The sequence below is a fragment of the Oncorhynchus keta genome, chromosome 20 (assembly GCF_023373465.1).
Source record: "Oncorhynchus keta strain PuntledgeMale-10-30-2019 chromosome 20, Oket_V2, whole genome shotgun sequence".
Classification (NCBI taxonomy): Eukaryota; Metazoa; Chordata; class Actinopteri; order Salmoniformes; family Salmonidae; genus Oncorhynchus; species Oncorhynchus keta.
In genome coordinates, this window is record NC_068440.1 from 2,656,629 (window position 1) to 2,671,207 (window position 14,579).

Consider the following 14,579-nt stretch of genomic DNA (forward strand, 5'->3'; position numbering starts at 1 on the left):
AATATTATCACTACATATTGGCTATGCTTGAATTGCCCTGCAAATGTTGTTCTTCTCAGAGCAGTTAGAAATTATATTTAAAAAAGGTAGGTATATGATCATACTGGCAACAGATTTGTTGTATTACTTGTGAGGCACAGCTGAGTGAGCATAATAATTAGCTTTTTTAAATTATTTTTATTATGGACTGATGGCCTGCATCTGATGGTGAGTCTGATGGGAGGGAGGGTAGCAGTGGAGGCTCCTCAGAGGAGGAAGGGGAGGACCATCCTCCTCAGTGAATTTCAGAAGAAAGAAAAATATTGAAACATTAAAAAAAATGTTTTAGATAAAACTATACTAAATATATTAATGTCACGTCACCAAATAATTGATTAAAACACAATGTTTTGCAATGAAGGTCTACAGTAGCTTCAACAGCACTCTATAGGGTAGCTGCTTTACTGCTTCTTAGACTTGCTTTCGATGAGAATGACATTTCTATGTATATTTGGTCAGGTTTCTCAAAAAGTTACATATTGCAACTTTAATATAGAGCAGATTAACAAAGTAGTAGGCTATAAGACTAACCTCGCCCATTGCCTAATGTATGATTATTTTTTGTGATTAAAATAGAACGTCTGGCTATTAATTTAATATAAAAAAATATGAATCAGACTAATTAAAGGCCTATTATGATTCATTAATTGGGTCTTGCCTTTGAGAGACTAGAACTCACTCATAAACCTATTGATTCCTGAAAGAAATTCTTATCCAATATCCACATAATTCCTGAACACGTGATGCCGCTGAAGAAACTACTCATCCCACAATGCTCCACAGCCGTGGAGTTCGAATCACTTTCTGCACCTACCCGCTGAGCAAGTATTTTGATTGGTGTGGCTATTTCCGGGCGGTTATTGTTAGGAAGTAGCCTGTAGATTAGATTTTACTCACACATTCAACTCAATACCGCCGTAGGAATGTGATGGATTAGAAAAATATGTGCCTTGGTTGTCAACATGTTTCCCGGCGTTTTCTATGCGCTCCTGGCGGGGTTTCTCGGGGCTGTCGCATCTTCATCTGCAAAGCTGTCACTTGGAGCCGATTACCTTAAAGGTGTATGTGAAACGGGGCTACGAACATGGGGAGAGCAGCGGAAATTTAGACAACCGGATGAAACTACCGCGTGTGACTGGGTGAGGAATCGCCCCCGTTTAAGTGCCTGAATTATTAACGCGATGGGATTCGGGTGGCTTTGAATAATGTAAATGTCAATGTGTTAGCATAGCAATACGTCCGCGAGAAGGGAAATTGTGGTTTTCCAGTGATGAGTTTAAGGCTCCCGATTCCAGCTCGTGCGCTCAGCATCAGCACCATCGGCGGCTCGCTCAGCTGGACAGGCGATGCTGTGTATCAAGCTCCTGTCGTACCCGCGTGCTTGAACGACATTGCAGCTCGTGCGACCTACAGTAGTGCAGTATTACATCGTTTATTTTTGTGTTAAAGCAATATATTTGCTTATGTTGAGTATCATTTTATTCTAGTGGCCCAATGTGATCCTAGTTTAACATATGGGCAATTGTCCATTCAATGTCAATACCATATTGAAATTGGGCTGCTTGAAACGACCTTCATAATGTGGTGTTATGATTTTACGTTTGAGTTATTATCTATATTATTTATTTATAAAGCCGTCAGATATTTTTTTTTTTTACATACATTTACATATCAAGACACATAACTAAAATAGGCTCCAAATCCCTGAAATGGAGCTAAACTATTTGATGTGATTCAATTGCCACATAACATTGTATTCCTTCATATAGACCACATTCCAGTACACGACACACTGACGTCACGTACAAGTGCGTGCTACTATTGGCAGCAGTAAAAAGCCATCACCATCTAATTCCCTTTCAACATAGCCTAGATTTACGTTTTTATTACTTATAAACAAAGTCACTTTTTGGGGGGGTTCTCCTATGCTTACAATGATGTTTAGACTCTTGCTTGAATAGTCACAAAGATTATATTTGGTTATCTTTGCAAAATAACTATTTTGGATTCAGCCGTTGTTAGCTAGAATTCTACCGCTCATTGAAATAGACTGTTTAAAAAAAAAAAAGTATAATGCAGTTGATTTGCGATGATGACACAAACATTATATTAAACAGGACATACATACTAGCCTTAAAATATGATTATAATCCAAAAGTAGTGTGCAATGCACTTATAAGCAACGTGTAAATAGAGGCTTTTTTTACCCTTGTTCTCCCACCAACTTGTGTACAGTCGCCCTAGCAATGTTTGCAAACACAGAAAGGGGTCTATTGTGTTTGTGTGTGTTTGTTTCAGTTACACATCCCCCTGAGGCTGCTTTGTGGGGGGCTGCTCTTCACTTGTAATGCTGTGATGTGGACATTCCTCGCTAAGGCTCTCAGGTACTCTTCCTCCTCCACCCGAACCACTGTGACCACCACCGCTTCCAACTTCATATCTTCCGTAAGTACATGTTTCCCTGTGGAAAAGACACACTTATTTATAAATAATGTATAAGACTAAAAGTGCGTGGTTTGAATTAATACATGACACAGATTTTCCGTTTTGAGTGCTGTCAGAGAAAAAAGTGTAATGACTGGTGCACTAAATTTAAATACCTGTATTTTGCCACAGGCCTTTTTGGGGCAGCTTATTTTCGGGGAGGCCCAGATTGCATTGTGGTGGGTGGGAATCTCCCTCACGTTCTCTGGCCTCCTGGTACTTCAGAGGGCAGCCCCCAACGACCGAGCCAGGAAGGACGAATGACAATGACAACCTGTCGAAAGGCACAACTAATTAACTGATATAGAAAGAAACCAGTAATGCAACGTATAGCCTACTATCTGTGACAAAAAATTGCATTTCTTGGGTGAAAGGCAACTTTGGAAGGTAAAGAACTGTCAAAACATACCATGTAAGGAATATACAGTGATTTTTGTTTTGTTTTAAACACTTTGACATCATCAGCAATGTGTGCATGACATCAATACTTGAGAACACAAAAGCTGTTTTGCTCACATATCCTAAGATGACACTCACTGTAAACTTCCACACCAACATTGCATTATTGCATGTTCAAGGTGATGTGTGAATGAATCATGTATATAGCCTCATATCTTGAGGACTTGACCCTTAAGAGTTTTGACATGTTTTGTGAATTCTGAGGAGGTTTGGCCTTGCCTGCCTTTATAGCAAATGTCTAATAGAAAGTTCCTCACAAGGTCTAAACCCAATTAAGTCATACCAAAGTACCCAAATATGTTGATCCTGCCTTTTACCCACTAACCACAGCAGTGGCTCTGTCAATGCATTGTGAAGTCAAACTGCTAAGTGGCCCAAAAAAAAAAAAAATCGTAGTGACCTCAACTGCCTGTAAAGTGATAGTGTCTAGTTCACTCAAAAATCAAAGTTTGTCAGACATATTCAAACCTCAAAAGTGGCCTAATGTCGAGATGAGACAAACTCCAATGAATGGAAAGGATAGGCAAAGTCTAATTTAATCTTCTTTAGAGGGTGCCTGTCTTTCCAATTCATTTGGAGTTGAGGCACAGAGCTGGATCTACACAGCAGACAGTCTGGACCTCTTGACATTAGCCCACATCTGACCTCAACTACAATTTTGGAGTGAACTATCCCTTATTCCCTTTGGAAGAAGAGACTCATTTAATTCTGACCTAACGGGGTGTCTATACAACAGTTACTCCAATGTCTGGCCTTTTAATTGAGTGTCACCAGCTGTTTGTCTTCCAGCTATAGGCCTGTCTCATCAACAATGTATATCTTAGTTTTCCAATGCAATTCAAATCAGTTTGAGGTTATCCTTGGGGTAAGAGAGGCATTCGGTAGCACAGTCCCTCCCTCTGCATCTTCCAAGACTCCCAAAAGGTCAAATGTTGCTGTGGGGTTTCTAACCCAACTACTGAAAGTAGTGTTTATTACTAGCATGCTTGTCCTCCAACGGTGTACTTCTCTGATATTCCTTAACACTGTGATGTGCTATTGTGGAAATGGGCTTTTTGCGTAATACTGACAACGTTACCATACACTGGAGTTTGACTTGACAACTTTACTATACGATCACACTTTGCTGTTTTTTTTTTTAAATATACGTATCATATGCATGCAACAACCAACGGTAGCTACCTGTATTCTGACTGTATCTATTAGACAATGATATGTCTGTATAAATGCAGAGGAATACACACTATGAAATCGGTTCTCCATCCAGTTGCAGTACATTACAGGCTGCAGGTTTTGTATGTAATGTTATCTACTTCCCTGGCAATGTGACTATCTATGCTATTGAATCAGGATGGGAGACATTGGTGCTGACATTTCTCCTGTGTTCTTCAGTCTAAACTGAGGATAAACATTTACCTGTGAAGCCAGTGTCACTAAGGGCAAGAGAAATCAATGCATTAGTGCAGTGGTTTCATGAAATGTTTGATTTATAGCCAGCACCTGAATGGGACATATTTGTTGTAACCATTATACTGTAGATATGGATATCATGTTATAAACTGTAGATATTAGTTTGGGAGGTGCATATGACTGACCTGTTAAGATGTGTGTTCCAGATTAGTGCAGCACTGGGGCCCTACTAGGGGGATAAAGAAAGGCAATGTATTATATACAAAAATGCATTATTAAAAGAGTCCTTACTTGGACAAGACACCTCCCCATCCTTTGAATATGTTGCTTGGCTCTTAGTAAATGGTGTATGATAAGGGAGGAAGTCTCAGAAAATGTCTGTTAGCCAATAGAATCTGATTGCACATACTGATGCTGTGTCTGTCAAACTGTTAGTCATCACTTCTTGGAAAACGGGGAGAGAAAAAAGGTGTTTGGGCAGCCTGCAAACTGTCTGCACTGGTAAGAAATATGAACCATTCATATCTAGTCTAATATAACTTATATTAAACTAACATTTAAGTGTAAATATTTCCTATTTACAGAAAATATTACGGACATGTTTAACCACTCATCCAAATATGAGATGGTGCACAATGTGAAATAAACCTCATCTAGGAAAGTGAACTGTTATTTGTTCATTCTATCACGTTAAGGTATGACCCAGGTGCAGACAGTGTAAAAGGAACAAATGTTTATTCTTTAAAACGGGCAGTCAAACGACAGGTTAAGGCAGGCAGGGGTCAAAAATCCAAGACACCGGAAGACACCGGAACAGCAGGCGGAGTCAGGTCAGGCAGAGGTCGGAAATCCAGAGAGGGTGTAAGACACCGGAACAGCAGGCGGAGTCAGGTCAGGCAGAGGTCGGAAATCCAGAGAGGGTGTAAGACACCGGAACAGCAGGCGGAGTCAGGTCAGGCAGAGGTCGGAAATCCAGAGAGGGTGTAAGACACCGGAACAGCAGGCGGAGTCAGGTCAGGCAGAGGTCGGAAATCCAGAGAGGGTGTAAGACACCGGAACAGCAGGTGGAGTCAGGTCAGTCAGGTCAGGCAGCAGGTGGAGTCAGGTCAAATCCAGAGAGGGTGTAAGACACCGGAACAGCAGGCAGCAGGTGGAGTCAGGTCAGTCAGGCACCGGAACAGCAGGCGGAGTCAGGTCAGGCAGAGGTCGGAAATCCAGAGAGGGTGTAAGACACCGGAACAGCAGGCGGAGTCAGGTCAGGCAGAGGTCGGAAATCCAGAGAGGGTGTAAGACACCGGAACAGCAGGCGGAGTCAGGTCAGGCAGAGGTCGGAAATCCAGAGAGGGTGTAAGACACCGGAACAGCAGGCGGAGTCAGGTCAGGCAGAGGTCGGAAATCCAGAGAGGGTGTAAGACACCGGAACAGCAGGCGGAGTCAGGTCAGGCAGAGGTCAAATCCAGAGAGGGTGTAAGACACCGGAACAGCAGAGGTCAGGTCAAATCCAGAGAGGGTGTAAGACACCGGAACAGCAGGCGGACAGGTCAGGCAGAGGTCGGAAATCCAGAGAGGGTGTAAGACAGGTCAGGCAGAGGGGTCGGAAAACAGCAGGCGGAGTCAGGTCAGAGAGGTCGTGTAAGACACCGGAACAGCAGGGTGGCAGTCAGGTCAGGCAGAGGTCAGGCAGAGGTCGGAAATCCAGAAGACAGTCAGGTCAGGCAGAAAATCCAGAGAGGGTAAGACACCGGCAGGCGGAGTCAGGTCAGGCAGAGGTCTGAAATCCAGGGGGTGTAAGACACCGGAATGGTCAAAACCCGAACAGCAGGTGGAGTCAGGTCAAGAGGTAGAAAACAGGGACTATAGCAAAGACACCGGAACAGCAGGTGGAGTCAGGTCAGGCAGAGGTTGGCAGAGGTCTGAAACAGAGAGGTGTAAGACAAACAGCGAACACAAGGATAAATAAACGGGATAATGGGGAAGATGGGTGACACCTGGAGGGGGTGGAGACAATCACAAAGACAGGTGAAACAGATCAGTGTGTGACACATTCATTCTAAATGACTCATCTAAAACTCCAAGAGACAAATTAACTATAGTCAATGGAATGAGATGCACATACAGGCAGAATTTACAAGGTTACAAGTCCAGTAAAATTGCTCAGATTACCTAATTAAATGATTGTCAAATCAAATTGTATTTGTCAAATCCAGAGAGGGTGTGACACCGGAATACCAGGCAGGTGTAGAGCAGTGTAAAAGTCAGGACGACAGGCAGGCTGGAAATGGTCAAAACTTACTATACAAGCCCTTAACCAAACAAACATGCAAACAGTTCAATAATGGGGAAGATGGGGGACACCTAGAGTCAAAAGAAAATATTTAAATGACTAAATAAACTAAAGGAAAAGGGGGTTAAAAAAAATTGTAACAATTAAATGATTGTCAAATAAAATAACAATAATGAAATACTATGTTCATAATAGAGTCAGGGGGGGAAAAAGTAACACAATAAAATAACAATAATGAGGCTATACAGGGGGTAGTCAATGTGTGGGGGTACAGGTTAGTCTAGGTGATTTGTACATGTAGGTAGGGGTAAAGTGACTATGCATAGATAATAAACAGCGAGTAGCAGCAGTGTAAAAACAAGAGGGGGGTCAATATAAATTGTCCGGGTGGCCATTTGATTAATTGTTCAGCAGTGTTATGTCTTGGGGTTAGAAGCTGTTAAGGAGCCTTTTGGACCTATGCGGTAGCAGGGAGAACAGTCTATGACTTGGGTGACTGGAGTCTTTGACAATTTTTGGGCCTTCCTCTGACACCGCCTACAATATAGGTCCTGGATGGCAGGAAGCTTGGCCCCAGTGATGTACTGGGCCGTACGCACTACCCTTTATAGCTCCTTACGGTTGCCGTACCAGGCATTGATGCAACTGGTCAGGATGTCCTCGATGGTGCAGCTGTAGAACTTTTTGAGGATCTCGGGACCCATGCCCAATCTTTTCAGTCTCCTGAGGGGAAAAGGTGTTGTCGAGCCCTCTTCACGACTGTCTTGGTGTGTTTGGACCATGATAGTTTGTTGGTGATGTGGACACCAAGGAATTTGAAACTCTCGACCCGCTCCTCTACAGCCCTATCGATGTGAATGGGGGCGTGTTCGGCCCTCCTTTCAGACAAAGTCCAGTGTGCTATTAACATAACAAGTAAGGCATATGATAAATTGAAACTGTATATGAAAACATGATGGTCATTCACGGGTACAGTATATTGTCTACCTGGAAATAATCTTAAAGGGATAGTTAATTGAAAACTAACTATCTATTTAAATACGTTTTTGAGTGAACAATCCCTTTAATAAGACAAAAATGTTGACAGACGGACGACCAATTAAAAAAAACAATACATTTATTGTCATTAATTTCCATATAACTCCAGTAACTTAAACTTTTGCATTCGGATAAACATTGAAAGAGAAGCACTTCGTGAAACATTTATTTATAGCGGTGTGTTTGAAAAATGTATAAAGAGACAGATATGAAAGATTACTAGTCCCTTTGTCCAGTGGCATAAAAAGCGTAAGTAAAAATGCTTTAAAGTACTACTTAAGTAGTTATTTGGGGTATCTTTACTTTACTATTTTAATTCACTACATTTCTCAAGAAAAATAAAAAACTTTTTACTCCATACATTTTCCCTAACACCCAAAAGTACTCGTTACATTTTGAATGCTTAGCAGGTCAGGAAAATGGTCTAATTCATACACACAAAGAGAACATCCCTGGTCATCCCTACTGCCTCTGATCTGGCCAACCCACTTCCAGAGGTAGTTTGGATCTCAGTAGTGAGTTTTGCAATTGAGGACAGACAATTTTTACACGTTACGTGCTTTAGCACTCGGTGGTCCCGTTCTGTGAGTTTGTGTGGCCTACCACTTTGCAGCTGAGCCGTTGTTGCTCCTAGATGTTTTCACTTCACCATATGAGCAAGTACAGTTGACCGGGGCAGCTCTATCAGGACAAAACTTTGACTAACTGACTTGTTGGAAGCTAACTGACAATGGAGATTGCATGGCAGTGTGCTCGATTTTATACACCTGTCAGCAAAGGGTGTGGCCGAAATAACCAAATCCACAAATTTGAAGGGGTGTCCACATCCGTTTGCATATAGCGTGCATTCGGAAAGTATTCAGACCCCTTGACTTTTCTCCACATTTTGTCATGTTACAGCCTTATTCTAAAATGTATTTAAAATGTAAAAAAAAAATTATTTCATCAATTGACACACAATACCCCATAATGACAAAGCAAAAACAGGTTGTTGTTTTTTTGGTGCAAAAACCTCCAGAAATATCACATTAACATAAGACCCTTTAACTTGGTATTTTGTTGAAGCGCCTTTGGGAACGATTACAGCCCCGAGTCTAATTGGGCATGATGCTACAAGCTTGGCACACCTGTATTTGGGGAGTTTCTCCCATTCTTCTCTGCAGATCATTTCAAGCTCTGTCAGGTTGGATAGTGAGCATCGCTGCACAGCTATTTTCAGGTCTCTGTTTGATCGGGTTCAAGTCCAGGCTCTGGCTGGGCCACTAAAGGACATTCATAGACTTGTCCCGAAGCCACTCTTGCGTTATCTTGGCTGTGTGCTTAGGGTCGTTGTCCTGTTGGAAGGTGAACCTTCTCCCCAGTCTGAGGTCCAGAGCGCTCTGGAGCAGGTTTTCATCAAGGATCTCTCTGTACTTTGGAAGGTGAACCTTCTCCCCAGTCTGAGGTCCAGAGCGCTCTGGAGCAGGTTTTCATCAAGGATCTCTCTGTACTTTGCTCCTTTCATCTTTCCTTCGAACCTGACTTAGTCTTCCACTCTCTTCCGCTGAAAAACATCCCACAGCATGATGCTGCCACAACCATGCTTCACCGTAGGGATGGTGCCAGGTTTCCTCCAGATGTGACGCTTGGCATTCAGGCCAAAGAGAGAGTCCTTTTGGTGCCTTTTGGCAAACTCCTAGCGGGCTGTCATGTATCTTTTACAAAGGAGTGGCTTCCGTCTGGCCACTCTACCATAAAGGTCTGATTGGCGGAGAGCTGCAGAGATGGTTGTCCTTCTGAAAGGCCCTCCCATCTCCACAGATGAACTCTGGAACTCTGTCAGAGTGACCATCTGATTCTTGGTTTGTTGGGCAGCCAGCTCTAGGAAAAGTCTTGGTGGTTCCAAACTTCTTCCATTTAAGAGTGATGGAGGCCCCTGTGTTCTTGCGGATCTTCAATGCTGCAGACATGTTTTGGTACCATTCCCCAGATCTGTGCCTCGACACAATGCTGTCTCGGAGCTCTACGTTCAAATCCTATGACCTCCTGGCTTGTTTTTTGTCTCTAACATGTCCAAACAATTGAATTTACCACAGGTGAACTCCAATCAAGGTAGAGAAACTTCTCAAGGATGATCAATTGAAACAGGATGCACCTGAGCTCAATGTTGATTCTCATAGCAAAGGGTCTGAATACTTACAGTACCAGTCAAAAGTTTAGACACACCTACTCATTCAAGGGTTTGTCTTTATTTTGACTATTTTCTACATTGTAGAATAATAGTGAAGACATCAACACTATGAAATAACACATGGAATCATGTAGTAACTAAAAAAGTGTTAAAGAAATGTGAGATTCTTCTAAGTAGCCACACTTTGTCTTGACGACAGCTTTGCACACTCTCTCAACCAGCATTCTGGCATTCTCTCAACCATCTTCATGAGGTAGTCACCTGAAGCACATTTTATTTAAGAAGTGTACCTTGTTAAAAGTTAATTTGTGGAATTCCTTTCCTTCTTAATTCGTTTTAGCCAATAAGTTGTGTTGTGACAAGGTTGGGGTGGTATACAGAAGATAGCACTATTTGACAAAAGTCCAGGTCCATATAATGGCAAGAACAGCTCAAATAAGCAAGGAGAAATGACAGTCCATCATTGTTTTAAGACATTATGGTAAGTCAATGCAGAACATTTCAAGAACTTTGTATGTTTCTTCAAGTGCAGTCGCAAAAACCATCAAGTGTTATGATGAAACTGGCTCACATGAGGACCGCCACAGGAAAGGAAGACCCAGAGTTACCTCTGCTGCAGAGGATAAGTTCATTAGAGTTACCAGCCTCAGAAATTGCAGCCCAAATAAATGCTTCACAGAGTTCAAGTAACAGACACATCTCAACACCAACTGTTCAGAGGAGACTGCGTGAATCAGGCCTTTATGTTCAAATAGCTGCAAAGAAACCACTACTAAAGGACACCAATAATAAGAAGAGACTTGCTCGGGCCAAGAAACACGAGCAATGGACGTTAGACCGGTAGAAATCTGTCGGATGGTCTCCGCATGTGTGGTTCCTACAGTGAAGCATGGAGGAGGAGGTATGATAGTGTGGGGGTTCTTTGCTGTTGACATGGTCTGTGATTTATTTAGAATTCAAGGCACACTTTACCAGTATGGCTACCACAGCATTCTGCAGTGATTCGCCATCCCATCTGGTTTGCGCTCAGTGGGACTATCATTTGTTTTTCAACTCGACAATGACCCAACTCACCTCCAGGCTGTGTAAGGGCTATTTGACCAAGAAGGAGAGATGGAGTGCTGCATCAGATGACCTGGCCTCCACAATCACCCGACCTCAACCCAATTAAGATGGTTTGGGATGAGTTGGACCTTCAAGACTGTTGGAAAAGCATTCCAGGTGAAGCTGGTTGAGAGAATGCCAAGAGTGTGCAAAGCTGTCATCAAGGCAAAGGGTGGCTACTTTAAAATATAACAAATATTTTGATTTGTTTAATACTTTTTTGATTACTACATGATTCCATATGTGTTATTTCATAACAAAATAGTAAAAAATAAAGGAAAACCCTTGAATGAGTAGGTGTGTCCAAACATTTGACTGGTACTGTATGTAAATAAGGTATTCTGTTTTTTTTTTTTTTTAACAATTTTTGCTTTGTCATTATGGGGTATTTTTATTTATTTAACTAGGCAAATCAGTTAAGAACAAATTCTTATTTACAATGACGGCCTACACTGGCCAAACCCGGACGACGCTGGGCCAATTGAGCTCTGCCCTATGGGACTCCCAATCACGGCCTAATGTGATGCAGCCTGGATTTGAACCAGGGACTGCAGTGATGCCTCTTGCATTGAGATGCAGTGCCTTAGACTGCTGCGCCACTCGGGAGATTGATGAGAAAAATTTAGAATAAGGCTGTAGCGTAACATGTTCAAACAGTAAAAGGGTCTGAATATTTTCCAAATGCACTGTATAGTTTATTTTGAGTAGATACATATTCAACCTCCTGTTAGAAACACTGTTGGCGATTACAACTGTGAGTTTTTCTGGGTAAGTCTAAGAGCTTTCCACACCTGGATTGTGTAACATTTGTACATTATTTATTTTTTTAATTCAAACTCTGTCAAATTGGTTGTTGGTCATCACTAGACAACCATTTTCAGGTCTGCCACAGATTTTCAAGACGATTTAAGTCCAAACTTGAACTGGGCCACTCTGGAACACTCACGGTCTTCTTGGAAAGCAACTCCAGTGTAGATTTGGCCTTGTGTTTTAGCTTACTGTCCTGCTGAAAATGTATTCATCTCCCAGTGTCTGGTGGAAAGCAGACTGACTGAACCAGGTTTCCCTCTAGGATTTTGCTTAGCTCCATTACTTTAATTTTTTATCCAGAAAAACTCCCCAGTCCAAATATGCCCATAACATGATGCAGCCACCACTATGCTTGAAAATATGGAGTGCTACTTCAGTATTGTGTTGTATTGAATATGCCCCAAACATAACACTTTGTATTCAGGACAAAAAGTGAATTGCTTTGCCAAACTGTTTTTGCAGTATTGTTTGTTCCTTGTTGTAAACTGGATGCATGTTTTGGAATATTTGTTATACTGTACAGGCTTCTTTCTTTTCAAGTTAGAAATGTGGAGTTACTACAATGTTGTTGATCCATTCTCAATTTTCTACTATCACAGCCATTAAACTCTGGCCTCATGGCAACTGAGTTAGGAAGGATGCCCGTACTGTATCTTTGTAGTAATTGGCTATATTGATACACCATCCATAGTGTAATTAATAGCTTCAACATGCTCAAAGGGATATTCAATGTATGCTTTTTTTAAAATCCATTTACCAATAGGTGCCCTTCTTTGCAAGGCATTGGAAAACCTCCCTGGTGTTTGTGGTTGAAATTCACTGGTCAACTGAGGGCCCTAACAGATAATTGTATGTGTGGTGTACAGAGATAAGGTTGTCATTCAAAAATCATTGCACACCGAGTGAGTCCATGCAACTTATTATCTGACTCGTTTAGCACACTTTTACTCCTGAACTTATGTAGGCTTGCCATAACAAAAATGGGTTGAATACTTATTGACTTAAGATATTTCAGCTTTTCATTTTGAATTAATTTGTAAACATTTTCCACTTTAATTTTGTGGTATTGTGTGAAGACCAGTGATTAAAAAATCTATATTGAATCCATTTTAAATGCAGGCTGTAACACGATAAAATGTGGAAAAAGTCAAGGGGTGTGAATACTTTCTGGTGTCACTGTACGTCATGTAGCTGAGTCAACCATTAATGTACTGAAAGGGAGTAACATGAGCCTTGAACCAGCCTCTTTCTAAGGAACCTCATACCCCATTACTTCTGATGTCTCTCCTCTAAGTGACTCTGACACAGACAGACATTAATCAGATTCAGGAACTTCTACATCTACAAAGAATGAATACATGCCTGTGAGGCATGTACATGATGAGCAGATAATTAGTTGAAGTTATTTGGTTAAAGATCAAACTGGAATGAGCTGGAACAGGAAGCACCTTTTAAAGATAAAATAAAGAATGTATTTTTGGAGAGCATTTAGTCTGATATGATAGTCAACTTTAGTCACAGTATTTGATAGTTGGGTCATTCTACGAAAATGGTGGGTTTCCTGTCCCGGCCTTATTCACCAGGAAAAACACTTAAAGTGTGAGATAATGACACAAAAATATTGTTTCAGGAGTCATGGTTTAGTGACATATTTTTAGTTTTTCTCCCTATTTAAATGCCATAATACAAAGACAAGTATTATAGTTATTTAGTGTACTACTTAAGAACTAAAATATCAAATAAATATTACAAATAATTTACAAGTAATAGCTGCTCCTCAATTTTATGTCACTGGTGTGAAAATGTATAAAAACCACCACTTTGAAAAAAATGCAACATCGTTGCCAACTTTTTCCTGAGTCAAAAGGTTCATTGGAGACGGGACTGTTTTGAAAAGCACATGGTGAGTGTGCACTCTCTTCAATTTGATTATTAACTTGGTAATTTCATGCGAGGACTTAAGATTTCACATAGTTTATAGTAAGGGGAAAGGAAATTGGATTAAAATGATTAAAATTCCACAATTAAGTGATTTATTTACAATTTAAGAAGTGTGGTTTGAGCTACAGTGGCTGCAGTCTTAGATATTCCATCTTGTCTGCAGATGTCACTGGTGTTACTGTTCTTGCTGGTAACGCCAGTGACAATCAATAACACTTTTTTCTCAACCTAATGTTTTATAAAACCCTCAACAATTATATATATAAAAAAATTACTTATTAGCATTTTATTACCGTTTCAATATTGTAATCACATAATTAAAGACTGAAATTACGTTCTAGAAAGCCTGAATTGTCATCTAAAATATAGGTAATACCAGTGACAAAAAGGCAGCACAAGCATTTTTGTTTATGTAAAGTAGTAAAAATATAGAAAATATGTTAAGCTGTCATTTATCTTGATTTATAACATTAAGGGGTTAACGATTATCTGACTATGTTTTGATAAAAAATAAAAATAATTAACATTTGTAAAAGTTTGCTGTTCAAAAAGCCACCATTTTCATAGAATGACCCAGTTCTATGAGTCACTACAGAGCTTAAAAAGGTCGATCAGTTCAAGTAAGAGTTAGCAGTATTGAGATTTAGGTAGTTGTGCGTTCTGCTTTAAAATAAAAAAGGTGCACCAAATCAGAAAGATATGGTAACGTAAACTCACGTGAACTCGTACATCGCCTTGGTCCGTACAATTGCCCTTATTTTAGCGCCCCAAAAACGTAATACTTCCAGATCAACTGTAATGTCAATACCATTGTAAAGCACAATTTCTCCCCTTTCCAAC

General features: G+C 40.8%; 1 protein-coding gene across 1 annotated transcript; it reads left to right on the forward strand.

The window, feature by feature from the left end:
• Positions 1-464: 464 nt before the first annotated feature.
• LOC118399143 (transmembrane protein 42-like) lies at positions 465-5,051 on the forward strand. Its single transcript, XM_052471895.1, has 3 exons — positions 465-1,178; positions 2,338-2,484; positions 2,656-5,051. Exons 1-3 carry the CDS (start codon positions 1,002-1,004, stop codon positions 2,785-2,787), a joined length of 456 nt encoding a protein of 151 aa, XP_052327855.1. The 5' UTR covers positions 465-1,001; the 3' UTR covers positions 2,788-5,051.
• The last annotated feature ends 9,528 nt before the right edge of the window (positions 5,052-14,579 follow it).